The sequence below is a fragment of the Geotrypetes seraphini genome, chromosome 2, assembly GCF_902459505.1.
Source record: "Geotrypetes seraphini chromosome 2, aGeoSer1.1, whole genome shotgun sequence".
In the NCBI taxonomy this organism is placed as follows: domain Eukaryota; kingdom Metazoa; phylum Chordata; class Amphibia; order Gymnophiona; family Dermophiidae; genus Geotrypetes; species Geotrypetes seraphini.
This window is the reverse complement of record NC_047085.1, coordinates 431,418,398-431,435,931: the sequence shown is the minus strand read 5'-3', so window position 1 is coordinate 431,435,931 and position 17,534 is coordinate 431,418,398. Positions and strand designations below refer to the sequence as shown.

General features: G+C 44.8%; 1 protein-coding gene across 1 annotated transcript in view; it reads right to left on the bottom strand.

Moving 5' to 3' along the window:
• Positions 1-2,687: 2,687 nt before the first annotated feature.
• Positions 2,688-17,534, bottom strand: part of VIM (vimentin) — a 35,632-nt gene continuing 20,785 nt past the window's right edge. Inside the window, exons 6-9 of the mRNA XM_033931281.1 lie at positions 17,127-17,347; positions 9,079-9,122; positions 3,465-3,547; positions 2,688-3,077 (exon numbers count right to left, since the gene is read on the bottom strand). Coding sequence (XP_033787172.1) covers positions 3,030-3,077; positions 3,465-3,547; positions 9,079-9,122; positions 17,127-17,347 — 396 coding nt within the window. The 3' untranslated portion in view covers positions 2,688-3,029. The remainder of the gene's footprint in view (positions 3,078-3,464; positions 3,548-9,078; positions 9,123-17,126; positions 17,348-17,534) is intronic.

Below are 17,534 nucleotides of genomic sequence, written 5' to 3'. Positions count from 1 at the left end.
TCCTTATTTCAGAGAAGAAAACAGGATTATGGCATAACTGAAATGAAGTCTCAGCAAACAAACAAAAAAAAAAAAAGTTTGCTCTCTTAAGGGCTGTTTTATTAAAGAAAGTTAGAATCTGGGCTTAACGTGTCTTAATGTGGGACCTTTCCATGCAATAACCCCCGACTCAATGCAGTAGTGTAGCATTTAGTGTTTCCTTTTTTTTTTTTTTTTTTACTTTGCAGCTCCCGTGAAAATTTTTCTATTAGCGTGCAAAAAGTTAGCATGGGAGTACTACTCCAACATTAATTCATTAGCCAGTTAGCACATAGTTAATGCTTTCATGTCCATTCCCCACTCATGACATGCCCCCTCTAAAAAAAACATACAAAAAAAGTGTGGTGTGGTTAGCATGTGAAAAAGGGAATATTATCATAACATGGTTTTAACACATTTTGCAGTAACCTGTTTATCACATACTAATCAAGCATTAGGGCTTAACACCCTTTAGAACAGTGTTCAATTGATATGCTTTACTACCTTCACATGTGCCAATGACATTCAACTTTCACATCCCCTAAATCCAGAAAATACAGAGGAAATACTTGAGATTAACAAAAAACTTGAGACAATCAAAGACTGGTTTAATTCCAACATGCTAGCTCTAAATATACAAAAAAACAAAAGCTTTACTTTTCCCGTGGAAAAAGGGAATAAGCTTGAGTATTCCTTTCACTCTTGATAACATTCATCTGGACTTAGTAACATCTTTAAAAATACTGGGTGTCATTATTGACGATAAATTCTCCAATCATGAACACATAAGTAATACCGTCAAATTTTTCTTCTACAGGTTACGCATGATTCGCTCGATCTCTAAGTTTCTCGAGCCAAAATCACTAAACATTCTAATCCACTCCTCATTTATCGCTAAACTCGATTACTGCAATTCATTATTAATAAACATCACACAAAAAGAAAAGAAGCGCCTTCAAATAATACAGAACACAGCCGTAAAACTCATTCATAACGGTAAAAAATATGATCATGTTACTCCTTTTCTGATCAACTCACACTGGCTTCCAATCAATCACCGTATCACCTTTAAAACACTACTCTTAGTATTTAAAACTCTGTCCTCCAATGAACCACAATTTATCAATAGAATGCTTATTCCTTATAATACACTGTGTTCTCTTCAGACTACTAACCAAAAGCTCATAGTAGCACCCTCCCTGAAAGTTATCGGAACTCGACGACATGATATGTTTTCAGTGATGGCCCTGTAACTTTGGAACACTTTGTCTCAATATATTAGAGAGGAAAAGGATCTTAGCCGTTTTAAAAATAGCTTAAAAAGTTTTCTTTTTAAAGATGCCTTTAATCTTTAAATTATACTCAAATCTTAAGTAGTTACCCTCCAGGTTTATACTACTTCCTCCCTAATGTTTTTTCCATCTATGGTTCTTTTGTTTTCGACTTTAAAGTATTGAATTGTATCAATTAGTTTGTAAGTCTGTCAGTCTAACCCATCATTTTTAAATTGTATGTCTAAATGTATGTTTATCTTTCTTTTATTGTAACTCGCTTAGTAAATTTGAATTAAGCGATTCATCAAATCAAAATAAAACTTGAAAATTGAAACTTGGTTCTCAACCTTGTCCTGAAGAATCACCAGCCAGTAAGGTTTTCAGGATAGCCCTAATAAATATGCATGAAAGAGATTTGCATGTAATTAAGATGATAGGAATGCAGATCTATCCCATGCATATTCATTAGGGCTATCCCGAAAACCTGACTGGCTAGTGGTCCTCCAGGAAAGGGTTGGGATCCACTGCTTTAGAATATCCGGGTTTTACTTCTGTTGCTTTCAATGGAAGTAAAACCCAGATGTCCCAATCTATCCTCCTTTTTCTGGAGCCATATGGTAGGGAATGACAGGGGGACAAATTTTTCAACATCCTCATGGGAACTCATTTTCCCATCCCGTCCCCGTGAGTTCGTTTCCTGTCCCTGCCCCATTCCTGCAAGCTCTGTCCTCATCTGAACTGCTTGTGGTATTGCGGAATACAAGAATAAAGTTATTATTATTATCTGCACAAGCTTCAAACACTTTAAAATCATAAGTGTTCGAAGTTTGTGCAGTTAAGGCAGAACTTGCAGGAATGGGGCAGGGACTGGGACAGCAACAAAACTCGAGGGGATTAGACAGGGAAACTGAGTTCCTACGGGGATGAGGACAAATTGTCCCTATGTCATTCTCTACCATATGGTAACCCTATTTGAAATAGGACCTGTAAGTTTGGAAAATCATAATTCATGTATAATTACTATTCTTAGTGCTTTCTAGGAAGCAAAAACAAGTGAAGCAAGAACACTTTCTAGGTCTGTAATGAAAAATAATTCTAGCCAGAGCTTCTAACTGTTCTAAGCTAGCTTAACACGACCCATGGAATTGCCACCTATTGTTTTAGCCTTTATGACTTATCTATCCTATACTTATTGTAGCTCCTCCCCATCTGCCCTATTGTTGCAGTATGTTTTGAGTAAGTCATTTGTCTTCCCGGTTTTAATATGTTTAATTTGTTTTTGTGTAATTTTATTATGTTAACCGCTTAGAAGTTGGATTAAGCGGTCAAACAAATTTTTTAATAAACTTGAAACTTCAAAAAAACAAACAATGAATAAGAAAGCTACAGTAGAAATTAGTTTCCAAAGGTTTATTGAAGCAATGACAGGTTGCTCTTACGCTTATTGGCAATTTAAGCAGTTTTATTGGAATTCAGAGATTTAAAAACAGTATTGCAGCACAAGATATTGCTATCAGGAAGTCTGGAAACTCGGGATTCCACTGTAAACTTGTGTTATAACCTCCTCTCGAGTCCTTCATTTGCAAGGCCTAAACTCTACAAACTAGCATAACCCTGTCTTGCGCTCTCGTATTAACTGCAAAAAGGCACTTGAAAGCTGTTTGATGACAATCTCATCCTGCTGGTAAACGTCCCGGGTTCTGTTCCAATGAATTACATAAAAGGCTGCCGTGTGCTTCACTCCAGATCGTCGTGGTCATGGTGTTGGGAAGTTTCATTAATGACCTGATGAAAAAGATATTAGAAATATTAGGAGAGACCTGAGCAGTTCTTAAACTAATACATTTATTTGTCAATAGTGGTTAATCAAAAACAATAAATCCAATCCAAATCCCAAATGGCACTGTTTTTTGATGTTGAGTATACACAAGTAATTAATGATAAAACGTGGGAAAGGAACAGCTTTTTTTTGTGCCAAAGATTGGCAGTTAAGAACCAAGCGGTAGATATTCAATACTGGATCTTGTCGGGTTACCCTATGAATGCACCTCTAGAAGTTACTGGACAAGTATGTGAGAAAACCTGCTCACCAGAAAACTTCCACTAGCTAATAAATACTTATACAGTAAGGCCACTGCAATATTAACTTGTTCACCTCAAATTGCCACTAACCTGTCCATCTCTGGTCTCAACAGTCTTAATCAAGAGTGTCCTCTTGGAGTGACTGTCAATTGGGTATGACTCCAGGTTGGTTTCTGTACAAGTAAAAGTAATTAAAATTAGTTACTTGATTGATGTTAACGGGGAGAGCATTTATGGCACCATTGTATGGATTCTCCATTGCAAATATGGCAGTACAATTTGGCATAGCATACAACATAACACTTATTATCTTTTTACAATATGTTACTTTGTTTTCTCGTTTGATCCTTGCATTCCACTTACTGTAGATGCATTTTTTGATAAGCGCTATATCAAGCATTACACTTTTATAAATTTGGTACCCATTATACATTTATTCACAGAAAATGCTTCCATCAGTTATAACCTAGAACTAATCTAAAACCTAAAAATTGAGACATAAAATATTGGAAATGCTGTTAATATATCTAATTCATGAAAATAATGCTCTCTGGTTATATAGCTACCATTTGTGGTTATATATCACCTTTCTAAGCCAAAATAACGTCCCAGCAAGACCACAGCAAACCAGTTGGTTCTAGTATTATTTATCATTTCTATAGTGATGAAAGGAATACGTAGCACTTGGCATTTAACATATAAGACGGTCCCTGCTTAGAAGAGCTTACACAGTCTAATAAACCAACATCTTTTTACCCAAATAAATCTTGCACTTATCAAATTTTAATAAAGCAAGATCACTTCATAACAAATGGATTGACTCCTAACTAACTGTGCATTTCATTAATGTGAATGGAAGAATTATTATAAGTTTAAGTTCAGACCTTTCTTTTCTTTGGGAATATGTTGGAAGAAATATAAAAATAAAAACTGATAGCAAACCTGCAAAATTTTTCAAAATGGGATTGCTTCTGCCTCCTTCTGAAGTCTAAACTTTGGGGTAAGCCTGGTATCATGAATGGCAAGAAGCCATGTAAGGTATAATTTTTGTTGTTGTTTTTTTTTGGAGGGTGGGGGTTGGGCTCTAACACAGGAACTAGAGAATGACACGGTGAAAAAATTGGTCCCCGTCACCGCCCCGTCCCCGTCTCACCATCCTCTGCACCGCCCTGTCACCGCCATTCCCTTCACCGCCCCGTCACCACCACTGCCACCCCATTCACCGCCCCGTCACCGCCACTGCAACCCCATTCACCGCCCCGTCACCGTCACCGCTGCATACATAAAAGCCTCAAACGGGTACGATTTTATATACTTTTCTTTATTTACATATAAAGGAAACATTCTTTAAAACTTTAAAACTTAGTTAAATATTAGTTAATAACTATACAAAAACAAACACGACATGTACTTTAAATGCTTACAATGTTAGCCTACATGGTAAGTAGACGCGGCCGCTGTACCTAATCGCGGCAAAGATCTCCCTGCCGTGATTAGCATAGTGACCGCGGCTACGGCTGCAAGTCTCCCCTCCCCCCAGCGATCACGGCAGGAGGGCACCCAACCCCTCCTGTAGACCCCCCCCAACGGCCCTCCCGACAATCGCAGCAGAAGGGTACCCAACCCCTCCTGCCGGTCCTCCCAATGGCCTCCCCTAAGATCGCCGGCAGGAGGGTACCCACCTCTCCTGCTGGACCCCCCCCCCAACGAACCCTCCCACCCCGGAACCCCCTTAGTCTTACTTTCCAAGTTGGACCGGACGGCTCCTCACACGTATGGCCAGCAGGCTTGCCTCCGTCCAAATGAGGCGGGCCCGCCCCTACCCTGCCCAACCCACAGGATCCTAGGGCCTGATTGGTCTAGGCACCTAAAGCCACTCCCGCTATAGGAGGGGCCTTAGGTGCTTGGGCCAATCAGGCCCTAGGATCCTGTGGGTTAGGCAGGGGAGGGGAGGGGCGGGCCCGCCTCATTTGGACGGAGGCAGGCCTGCTGGCCAGACGAGCGAGGAGCTGTCCGGTCCAACTTGGAAAGTAAGACTAAGGGTGGTGTTTCGGGATGGCGGGGTTTGTTGGGGGAGGGTCCGGCAGGAGGGGTTGGGCACCCTCCTATTGGCGATATAGGGGGCCGTTGGGGGGGCCGGCAGGAGGGGTTGGGCACCCTCCTACCAGTGATCATAGGGGGGCTGTTGGGAGCTGGCAGGAGGGGTTGGATATCCTCCTGCTGCGATCGTCGGGGGGGCTGTTGGGGTAGGCAGGAGGGGATGGGTACCCTCCTGCCGCGATCGTTGGGGAGGGCTGGTTCTGTCGGCATGAAGGGCTGAGCACCTTCCTGCCGGCGATCGTCGGGGGGGGGGCGGGTTCTATTGGCAGGAAGGGTTGATCTGACAAATGAGGAGCCAGTATATTGGGGGGCGGAGTCAATGCGGCAACGTGCAAGTTGGATCGAGAGTTGGAGGAGACAGACAACATGGCGGAGACATCAAACACCCGGTCACGAACACGGTGAAACACAGGTAAATAGCGGTTCCTAGAAGGGGGTACATTGGCCTGCGGGGACAAATCTTTTCACCGTTTTTGCGGGCGGTGAAAACTTTTGTCCCCGTGTCTGCGGCGATTTGGCTTTGGAGTCTCCATAACCCGCAGCCAAACCGCAGCCACGCCGCAGCTCCCTGCGGGGATCGCTCCCCGTGTCATTCTCTAACAGGAACAAGGACCCTTTTAAAAATATACCACTGCCATACAAAAAGGAATCCTTGCGGAAAAATGCATAAATTTCCCTATTTAGGCAGCCTATGTTAACGGGTTTTTTTTTTTGCAATTATGTTTGCTCATTTGCCTTCATAGCTAAATACCAAAAAAATCACAAAAACTGCTAATCTGCAAAAGATTTTGCAAGCTTGTATATCAGCCTCTTCATATTTCTTTCCAGCTTATAATTCTTCTCTAACAGCAAGAGAAAAATGTACATGCAATTCTCTGTATATTTTACTCTTGGTTGTTCCTGAGCTATCAGTTCATATCCAAAGACAGCTGTCAGCTTTACTTAGCTGACAGCTTTGCAAAAGGTATATTATCAGTGCTGAGGTTTTTCTTTAAGCTCTTTGCAGCATGAGCTGCCTGCAGGTTAGTTCATTAGAGCTGCACTCTTAAGCCTCTTGTTGTTTCCTGTTCAAGTTCTCTACACCTGCTGGGATGGGGAGTTTCAAGGGAAAACTGGGATAGGTGCAGACCTGCTGGCTTCAGTAGCTATCAGAGAGGCTCATATATCGTATCGAGGTGGAAGATGATATTTTCTTTCTCAAAGGACCCTCGGCCACAAGAGGGCATCCGTTGAAAATCAGGGGCGGGAAATTTCATGGAGACACCAGGAAGTATTTCTTCACAGAAAGAGTGGTTGACCATTGGAACAGCCTCCCTGTGCAAGTGATCGTGGCCAGCAGCGTACAAGATTTTAAGAAACAGTGGGATGCCCATGTAGGATCTCTACGAGGGTAGTGTAGAGGTGATGCCATCAGAGTGTGACCCCTTGGAGGGTAGTTAGGGGAGGGTTAATAGAGTAGGTAGACTTGATGGGCTATGGCCCTTTTCTGCCATCATCTTCTATGTTTCTATGTTAGAAGCTCATGCCTGATTTTCTGAAGGGGTTGGATACTGGCAGTAGCTACACTCCCGATGAGAATTTAAGCTCTGCGTTGTGGCAACAAATTTGTCTTTGGAATCTCTCCTGCCTTAGACCATATATTTCTGAAGGAGAGTCCCTTCATTTTGCCTATGCCTGAAGCTGAACACCTAAGAGATTTATTGGTTCAGCCTGTCTGTACCACCTAGGTTAGACAATAAAGGCATTTGCTACAGGAGCAAGGAAGAGGCTGGGGTAAGTCCCAGGTCTGAAACCAATGCGGGCTTGCTTTGGGGAGCCTTCTCACCCTGTGGAGTCTCATTTGGAAGGAGTTTAAGGAGAGTCTCAAGGTTTGGGCAGCATTACTTTCCATATTCTATTCCTATGGGAACCTACATCTGAGGCAAATCTGATAACAAATTTCTACCATAAAGGTCTTGGCTTCACAAATTACGTTTTCTGAAACAGCACTTGACATCCGATATGAGCTGTACTACTTTGAACTGTGCATTTACCATATGAATACCATCATGTCTACCCTGGGTAGATATTGGTAACGTTTTGCTTTTTTGTAACATCTTTTGAGGACAGGAGAAAAGTAAAGGAATTCCTATGTAAACAGGTTGGAATTGTTTTCCTAAAGAAGCCATTTAAGGAACTGCCTCTTTCATTTACTGAGAGATGTTTGGAGTTTGAAATTCTCCTTTTTGGGAGTGAGTTGAAGGTCTGAATGCAAGCTTGCGACAGCTTCCCAGCTCCAGAGTTGGTTCTGGCCATGGTTCCTGATAAATAAAATATCTTGTGTGCCCCACTCTGCAGCATCTGGGTTGGGTCTAGCCTACTGCCTAGCACCCCGGGGCTTATACTTTCATTAGCATTAATGAAGTGCACAGTGGTGCATTAAGGGTAGATCTATTACACACAGAAATATCAGTTTTCTAAGCCATTTATGTGGGCACAGAATTGGACTGTCTGAAATCTCTCCCATACTGTAGCTCAACGTAAGCATGATGTTCCACTACATGGGTCATTTTAGATTTGCTGGGGGAGTGGGACCTCTGTGGACTCATTTTGAGTGGGAAAAGATAGTGCACATATTTTCAGATCTGTTTATAGTAGTTACCTTGCAAAATTTACCAGTGCAATACAACAGTGATAAAGTACCCCCAGACTGTCTTTTTGTATAAAATACCCCTGGACTGTGTACAAAAGCACATTCTGAATTAGTTCAGTTGATTCCAGCAGCTCAAAATAAGCTTATGCTAAAAAAATAAGCTCATGGAACAGTTCCACAATGTTTTAAGGACAAAATAATGCCAAATAAATCAGAATATTTTTAAAATAAGCTGCACTATGAGCTCAGTATTTAGATACATTCTTTCATTTTTTGGGAATAATCTCCCATTTGAGGTTCAGGTTTGAATCTATCTAAAGTTCTGCAAAATGACAAAAACCTGGTTGTTTGCAATAATGTCTGGGTGAGGTTCATTTACTGGTATGATGATTTTAATTTTAATCTAATTTTGACTGTTTTATGCACTTGGGGGTCCTTTCATTAAGGTGCACCAACCGATTCAGGAGGTCTTTTACTACAGATTAGCTCATATTATCTACAACAGAATCCATAGGAGTAAAATGAGTCCTGTGGCAGGTAATCTCTAGTAAAAGACCCCCTTAGTGCATGCTAAATGCTAACACACCCATTATATTCTTATAGACATCTTAGCATTTAGCACATGCTAATGATTAGTGCGCACTAAATCAGTTAGTGCACCTTAGTAAAAGGATCCCTTGGACTTATAGAAATATAACGCCTGTTGCGGATCGAATATATAATTGGTATGCAGAATGGGACAGGTGATCTATGTGGGATATTTTTTTAGTCTGCTGTTTAGAGAGGGGGAATTAAACTTAGGAGAGGTTTCTTTTATACAAGGAGCATGAGGGAGGGGACTAAAGCTTATTATTTTGCTGTATTATAAATTAATTCATTGTTAATATGAATCTTCTGAAATGCTTTGTGAATTTCAGACAAGGCAATATATTAAATGTAATATATAAATATTCTTACAAGTGTGTATCTTACCTCTCAGGTTCAGAGAAGCAAAACTATGAGTTGGCATGGTAATTCTGAAAAACAAGAAGGCAATAGAATTTTTTAGAGACCTTCAGCAATCTGTTTTCTATCTCAAATGGTTGCCCATTTCCCCTAAACAAACATATTTAGTAGAACATCCAGAAATGTGTCAGATCAGTTATTTGAACTCTTCCAGGGAATACAGATGTGACATTCAATAGCAAAAGTTGGTTGAAATATGTCTTTAATGTACATTTCCCCTTCAAGTATCTGAAAAAAGTTGAGCCTAATTCAAGAACCCCACAAAAAAAGCATTATGGAAACATTGACAGGATAAAGCATGCAAATTGTTTTGAATGTACTTGATTAACCCTAGAAATGCAGAGACTCAGATGTCACTACATTGTCCATGGCATTACTATATTAACACCTTCTTTGAACTAAGGATATGACCTAACTGAAATCTTTCTGCTGACTCTGAATATACAAACAGGCATGTGTCTTACAAAGTATATAATTAGTATAAGAATATTAAAGTTGCCCTACTGGGTCAGAACAAAGGTCCATCTAGCCCAGTATCCTGCTTCCAACAGTGGACAATCAAGATCACAAATATCTGACAGAATCCCAAAAAGTAGCAAGACTTAATACTACTGGTCAGAAAGATAAGTAGTCTACCTTAATATCAGTTTATGGATTTTTCCTCCAGGAATTTGTCCGAGCCTTTTTTTTTTTTTTAAAATCCTAAGCCGGTTATTTTAGGGCAGTTACTCATGTTTAAGGCTTACAGAAACTGGCATTTAAATGTTCATCTTGCATAAACGTCTAAGTTCCCATTTTACAAAGCCAGGATATCCATGTCTCAAACCCAAGATCTTGCAAATGGCAATGGGTCATAGTCCAGACTTGTTTTGGGTGGGATTAGAGCAAAAGACATTTACCCTCCAATTCTATAAAATGTGCTAAAAATTGGGTGAACAAATTTGGGCAAACACCCATTTGGATCATAATGGGCAATTATTGGTGCTAATTGATTTTAATTAAAATTTACGCACATAAATTTAGGCTCAGGATCTGTGCCTAAATTTTACAAGAGTCAAAAAAAGGGGACAATAAAATAGGAGGGTTTATGGATGGGTTGGCGGCATTCTTTGGATTTACAAGCGTTGTTATTGAATAAAGGGGATCTGTGCCTAAGTTAGGTGAGAGGATTTGCATCACGTTTCAGTTGGCACAAATGACCATGCCTAAAGTTAGTTGTGGTTCCTAGTACTAAGTGCTATTCTATCAATGGCACCTAACTTTGGGGTCCTTTTATTAAGGTGTGCTAACCTATTTAGCACACGTTACATGCTAAGGCATCCATTATATCCTATAGGCATCTTAGCATGTAGCGCGCACTAAATTGATTAGCGCACCTTAGTAAAAGCACCCCTTTGAGAATAACATATAGCACAGTTACTTACCGTAACAGGTGTTATCCAGGGACAGCAGGCAGATATTCTTAACGTATGGGTGACGTCACCGACGGAGCCCCGGTACGGACCTTTTTAACTAGAAAGTTCTAGTTGGCCGCACCGCGCATGCGCTGGTGCCTTCCCGCCCGACGGAGGAGTGCGTGGTCTCCAGTTAAGATAAGCCAGCTAAGAAGCCAACCCGGGGAGGTGGGTGGGTCGTAAGAATATCTGCCTGCTGTCCCTGGATAACACCTGTTACGGTAAGTAACTGTGCTTTATCCCAGGACAAGCAGGCAGCATATTCTTAACGTATGGGTGACCTCCAAGCTAACAGAAAGGGAGGGGGGATGGTTGGCCATTAGGAAAATAAATTTTGTAACACAGATTGGCCGAAGTGTCCATCCCGCCTGGAGAAGGCATCCAGGCAGTAGTGAGTAGTGAATGTGTGAACTGAAGACCAAGTGGCCGCCTTGCAGATTTCCTCAATAGGCGTAGAGCGGAGGAAAGTTACAGAAGCAGCCATAGCTCGGACCCTGTGGGCCGTGACAGCTCCTTCCAGCGACAGGCCAGCCCGAGCATAACAGAACGCAATACAGGCAGCAAGCCAATTGGACAGCGTCCGTTTAGATACAGGGTGACCCAGACGGTTAGGATCGAAGGTCAGAAAGAGTTGAGGAGAGGAGCGGTGAGCCCTGGTACGGTCAAGGTAGTACGCCAGGGCACGCTTACAATCCAGCGTGTGAAGAGCCTGTTCCCCAGGATGAGAATGGGGTTTTGGGAAGAAGACAGGCAGTACGATGGACTGGTTGAGGTGAAAGGCTGAAACCACCTTAGGAAGGAATTTAGGATGGGTACGCAGAACCACCTTGTCATGGTGAAAAACAGTGAACGGTGGATCGGCGACCAGTGCATGTAGCTCACTAACCCTCCTGGCAGAGGTGATGGCAATGAGGAAAAGCACCTTCCATGTGAGAAGTTTGAGCGAGGTAGTAGCAAGAGGCTCAAAAGGAGGTTTCATGAGGGCTGACAAAACCACATTGAGGTCCCAGACGACGGGGGGAGGCTGAAGAGGTGGTTTGATATTGAAGAGGCCTCTCATGAACCGGGAAACCAGAGGATGAGCCGTGAGGGGTTTTCCAAGAATAGGCTCATGAAACGCAGTGATGGCACAGAGGTGGACTCTGATTGAGGTCGACTTGAGGCCAGCGTCGGAGAGAGAGAGCAAATAGTCCAGTACAGTTTCCACCGCCAGGGAGGTGGGATTGTGATGATGAAGGAGACACCAAGCGGAGAACCGGGTCCACTTCTGATGGTAACATTGGAGTGTGGAGGGTTTCCTGGAGGCATCCAAAATGCGACGGACCGGCTGAGACAGGTTCGCTGGAGAGGTCAGCCCGAGAGAAACCAAGCTGTCAGGTGGAGGGAAGACAGATTGGGATGTAGCAGAGACTGATGTTGCTGCGTAAGCAGAGAAGGAAATACAGGAAGAGGAATGGGCTCCCTGGAGCTGAGTTGAAGCAGGAGGGAGAACCAGTGTTGTCTGGGCCACCGAGGAGCGATGAGAATCATGGTGGCCCTGTCCTTGCGGAGCTTGAACAGGGTCCGCAACATCAGAGGAAGTGGAGGGAAGGCATAGAGGAACCGATCCGTCCAGTCGAGGAGGAAAGCATCCGGGGCCAGACGATGTGGAGAGAAGAGTCTGGAGCAAAACTGGGGCAGCTGATGGTTGTGAGGAGCTGCGAAGAGGTCCACCTGTGGAGTGCCCCAACGAGCGAAGATGGAGTGGAGAGTGGGAGGATCCAGGGTCCACTCGTGAGGTTGAAGGATGCGGCTGAGCTGGTCGGCCAGGGAGTTCTGTTCGCCCTGGATATAGACCGCTTTGAGAAAAAGATTGTGGGTTGTGGCCCAGGTCCAAATTCGGAGGGCCTCCTGACAAAGGAGACGAGATCCGGTGCCGCCTTGCTTGTTGATGTAGTACATGGCGACTTGGTTGTCCGTGCACAGGAGAAGAACCTGAGGATAGAGAAGGTGCTGGAAGGCCTTGAGAGCATAAAACATGGCTCTGAGTTCCAGGAAATTGATGTGATGTTGACGCTCCTGAGGGGTCCAGAGTCCCTGGGTGCGTAGATCCCCCATGTGAGCTCCCCATGCATAGGGGGAGGCATCTGTGGTGATGATCATGGAATGAGGGGGCGGATGAAGAAGGAGGCCCCTGGAAAGATTTGAGGAGTTCAACCACCATTGAAGAGATTGCTGAAGAGATAATGTCACAGAGATGGGATGAGAAAGAGGATCCCTGGTCTGTGACCATTGGTTGGCGAGGGTCCATTGTGGTATTCTCAGATGGAGTCGCGCCAGAGGAACCACATGGACTGTCGAGGCCATGTGACCCAGAAGAATCATCATCTGGCGAGCAGGGATGGATGGTTGGAGGAGCACCTGTCGACAGAGGTGAAGCAGTGTCCGGTGCCGGTCGGCAGGAAGGAACGCTCTCATGGAGTTGGTATCGAGAAGAGCTCCGATGAACTGAAGGCGCTGCGTGGGAAGCAGATGCGACTTGGGATAATTGATCTCGAACCCCAGGAGATGGAGGAAAGAGATGGTGTGGTGAGTGGAGTGCAGCACAAGTGGAGCGGTTGTTGCTTTCACCAACCAATCGTCCAAGTAGGGGAACACTTGTAGGTTGTGGGACCTGAGAAAGGCCGCTACCACAATCAGGCATTTGGTGAACACCCTGGGCGATGATGCGAGACCAAAGGGCAGCACCTTGTATTGATAGTGGTGATTCTGAACCTGGAATCGGAGGTAGCGACGTGAAGCCTGATGGATTGGAATGTGGGTGTAGGCCTCCTTGAGGTCCAGGGAACATAGCCAGTCGTGTTGAGAGAGAAGAGGATAAAGTGTGGCAAGGGAGAGCATTCTGAACTTCTCCTTGACCAAACACTTGTTGAGGTTCCTGAGGTCGAGTATAGGACGAAGATCTCCCGTTTTCTTGGGTACCAGGAAGTAGCGGGAGTAAAAACCCTGACCTCTTTGGTCTTGCGGAACTTCTTCGATGGCATTGAGGAGGAGAAGGGATTGGACCTCCCGAAGGAGGAGAGGAATTTGGGAGGAGTGAGAAGCAGACTCTACGGGAGGATGATCCATGGGTAGAGTGTGGAACCTTAGTGAGTATCCGTGACGGATGATGTTGAGAACCCACAGGTCTGACGTGATGGCCTCCCAGCGGTGGAGGAAGATGGTGAGGCGGCCTCCGATAGGCTGAGGAAGAGGCATGGAAGGTTGGAGACTGGCTATGCCCTGGAGAAAGGAGTCAAAAGGGCTGAGGGTTTTTAGTCGAAGGGAGAGGCTTGGTCGCCTGGTGGGACTGAGAACGAGCCTGAGTGTGCTGTTGTTGTTGGTGGCGAGGCCGGCGGGATTGTTGCTGAGGAGGATTCAGCGGCCTGGCGGAGAATCGACGTTGATAAGAGGACTGAGGTCTGTATGGTCGTGCAGGTGGAGTCTTCTTTTTAGGCTTAATGAGGGTGTCCCATCTGGTCTCATGAGCCGAAAGTTTTTGTGTTGTGGTATCAAGAGATTCCCCAAAAAGTTCATCACCAAGGCAGGGCGCGTTGGCGAGACGGTCCTGGTGGTTCACATCAAGGTCAGACACCCTCAGCCAGGCTAGGCGTCGCATGGCTACAGCTAGTGCGGAGGCTCGTGAAGTAAGCTCGAAGGAGTCGTAAATCGAGCGCACCATAAATTTTCTGAGCTGAAGGAGGCTGGAAATCTGCTGTTGGAAAAGTGGGAGTTTACGCTCGGGTACATACTTTTCCAAAGCAGAAAGTTGTTGGACCAGATGTTTCATATAAAATGAAAAATGAAACGAGTAATTGTTGGCTCTGTTAGCCAGCATGGCATTCTGGTACAGGCGCTTTCCAAATTTGTCCATAGTTTTTCCCTCTCTGCCAGGAGGAGTGGAGGCATACACACTGGATCCCTGAGATTTTTTTAGAGTGGACTCTACGAGGAGGCTCTCATGGGGCAATTGGGTTTTATCAAATCCCGGGATCGGGATGACCCGGTATAAACTGTCCAGTTTTTTAGGGGCACCTGGAACAGTCAGCGGGGTTTCCAAATTTTTATAAAATGTTTCCCGTAGGATATCATGTACGGGGAGTTTAAGAAATTCCTTGGGAGGTTGGTCGAAGTCCAAGGCTTCTAAAAATGCCTGGGACTTCTTGGAGTCGGACTCAAGTGGGATGGAGAGAGCCGCAGACATCTCCCGAAGGAATTTCGTGAAGGAGGATTGCTCGGGCTTGGAAGTGGTTTCAGCCATAGAGGGTTCCTCATCGGTAGAAGAGGCATCCTCTTCGGTACCGAGTGGGGATTGCTCCCACAGGTCTGGGTCCTTGACAGCCGGCTCAGTATGGCGTGTTTTAGAAAGGGACTTGCCAGACCGCATAGATACGGTGCCGGGGGATGAAGACCGGCGTCGATCCCTGTCCCTGGAGGAATGGTGCCGATCCCGGTCCCGAGATGACCGGCGTCGATCTGGGGCCTGGGTCGGGTCCTCTGCCGAGCAAGTCTGAAGTACAGGCTGAGCAGATAAGACCGGCATGGATGTATTCAGCGGTACCGAAGGGGTGGATACCGGTGGGGCGGTACCAGGCTCGGTCTGGACTGGTACCGGAAGGAGCGGTGCCAGTATGGTTGGAAGGAGCTGTTGGAGTTGCTTCTGTAGCTGCTCCTGAAGTTTGTTCTGGAGGATGGCCGAGATCCGGTCCTCCAATGGGGGCACCGGTACCGCTTTAGATTTCTTCGGTACCATAGGTGCTGCTCGACGCTCCGGCGATGAGGAGGCCGATGACGAGGCACTCACCGTGATCGGAGCGGAGCGTTTACGGGATCGGCGGGACGTCGGGAGAACCGGTGTCACCGCTGTAACAGGAGGTCGCTCAAGGGAAGTGGAAGGCTTCTTAGCCGGCTTACCTGGCGCTATCGACCCCGAAGGGGGATCAGGCGGTGTCGATGTGGTTGGTGCCGATTTAGGCGGTGCCGTCGACGTCGGGGCCTGCTCCATGGTAGAACCGGTACCGAAAAGAATATTTTGCTGTATTTGCCGGTTCTTAAGTGTGCGTTTCTTGAGAGTTGCACAGCGGGTGCAGGTGTCAGCCCGATGCTCTGGACCCAAACACTGAAGGCACCAATTGTGTGGGTCAGTCAGAGAGATCGGGCGTGCACACCGCTGGCACTTCTTGAAGCCCGGTTGAGGGGGCATGAAGGGAAACACGGCCTCCGCGAAATCAAACCCGGAGGCTTGTATGATTACAACAGGCCCCGCCGGGGCCGGCTGCAAAAAAGCAAAGAAAAGACACGAGTTTTTTTTTTTTTTTTTTAAAGGAAGTTAAAGTCAAAGGACAAAATATAGAACAAAAAAGGGATCAAAAAAATCGCGAGCGGGAAGGCCAAATAGAGTTTTCAACGGCCGTTGAAAGCACATGCGTCTTCTTCGCTCCGCGGAAATGAAAAAACTGGAGACCACGCACTCCTCCGTCGGGCGGGAAGGCACCAGCGCATGCGCGGTGCGGCCAACTAGAACTTTCTAGTTAAAAAGGTCCGTACCGGGGCTCCGTCGGTGACGTCACCCATACGTTAAGAATATGCTGCCTGCTTGTCCTGGGATAAATTATATTCATGTGGTATTTTTTTTTTGTTGTATATGGAAGTGGGAGGGGGTGGGGGTTATATCTTTTTGTTGTATGATATGGTAGATTTTCAAGTGATATTGTATTCTAATTGTTTGATATTTACTGTATACTTATTGTGAATTATAAAATGAATAAAGAATTAAAAAAAAAAAAAGAGAGAACAATGACCGTCATTTTTTTCGGTGTTGATTTTCTAGGCACCATTTATAGAATTCAGTCTTTTTTTTCCTATTTTAGAAGGGAACAACAGTGGTTCCCAACCCTGTCCTGGAGGAGAGAATTGCCTGTAATGAAGATGATAGGAATGCAGATCTGCCCCATGCATATTCATTAGGGCTATCCCGAAAACCCGACTGGCTAGTGGTCCTCCAGGACAGGGCTGGGGACCACTGTCCATTAAGATCAGTGTTGGGAGTTACAATTGCTATCAAATGTGTTTAGCTTTTGGCAACCTGCTCCTATAGAGCAGCGTTCCACTGGAGTGACTAGGGGAAAGTTGCCCCTTAATCCTCCAGAGATTTTTGTCCCATTCCACCACCCCCACCAAGCCAAACTGGCAAGTGTTACCTACCAGTTTCTGTGACAGTGCTGGAAAAATACGTATTTCTATCTCTAAAATTATAACGATAAATGTGTTTATGCTGGCACAAAAAAGATTTATGTGCTGATTTTTAACCCATGGACATTTGACTTTTTTCTTCTGAAAAGTTGCTTATGCTGCCTCTATGTCAGCAGACTCTGTTCTAGAATATTAATGAAACTTGAGGCATCCTGACCTTGACGTTTCAATTCTACGTCCTGTCTAAGATGAGCCTGTAAATGTTTTTTTAACCATATGCACTAGGAACGAGTTCAAAGCTTGCACAGAATGATAAAATATTTTCTTCTACTTGTTTACATTTTTCATCACCTTTTTTCCTCTCCCTCCAGAAGTTTCCTGTAGGTAGCAATCTCAATATCGAGAGCCATCTTCACGTTCAGCAGTTCCTGATATTCCCGCAAGTGGCAGGCCATTTCCTCCTTCATTTTATGGATATCTTCTTCCAGACGGGTAATAGTGTCCTGGTAATTAGCAGCTTCTGCGGCAAAATTCTCCTCCAACTCACGCATCTGGCGCTCCAGGGATTCGTTCTGAAAATAATGAAATGTTTAGAAACTGGGTAAAAATGGAGGCGTCGGTGAAACTGTGCTCTGATATAAATGTCTCCTGAGTCTGTCTAGTGAAGCAAAGATGTTCTGTAGCCTTGGTAGCTGACAGACCGAATATTCATAATGTCCACCCTTCCAAATACCTGACAGCTTTGTATCTATTTTGGTC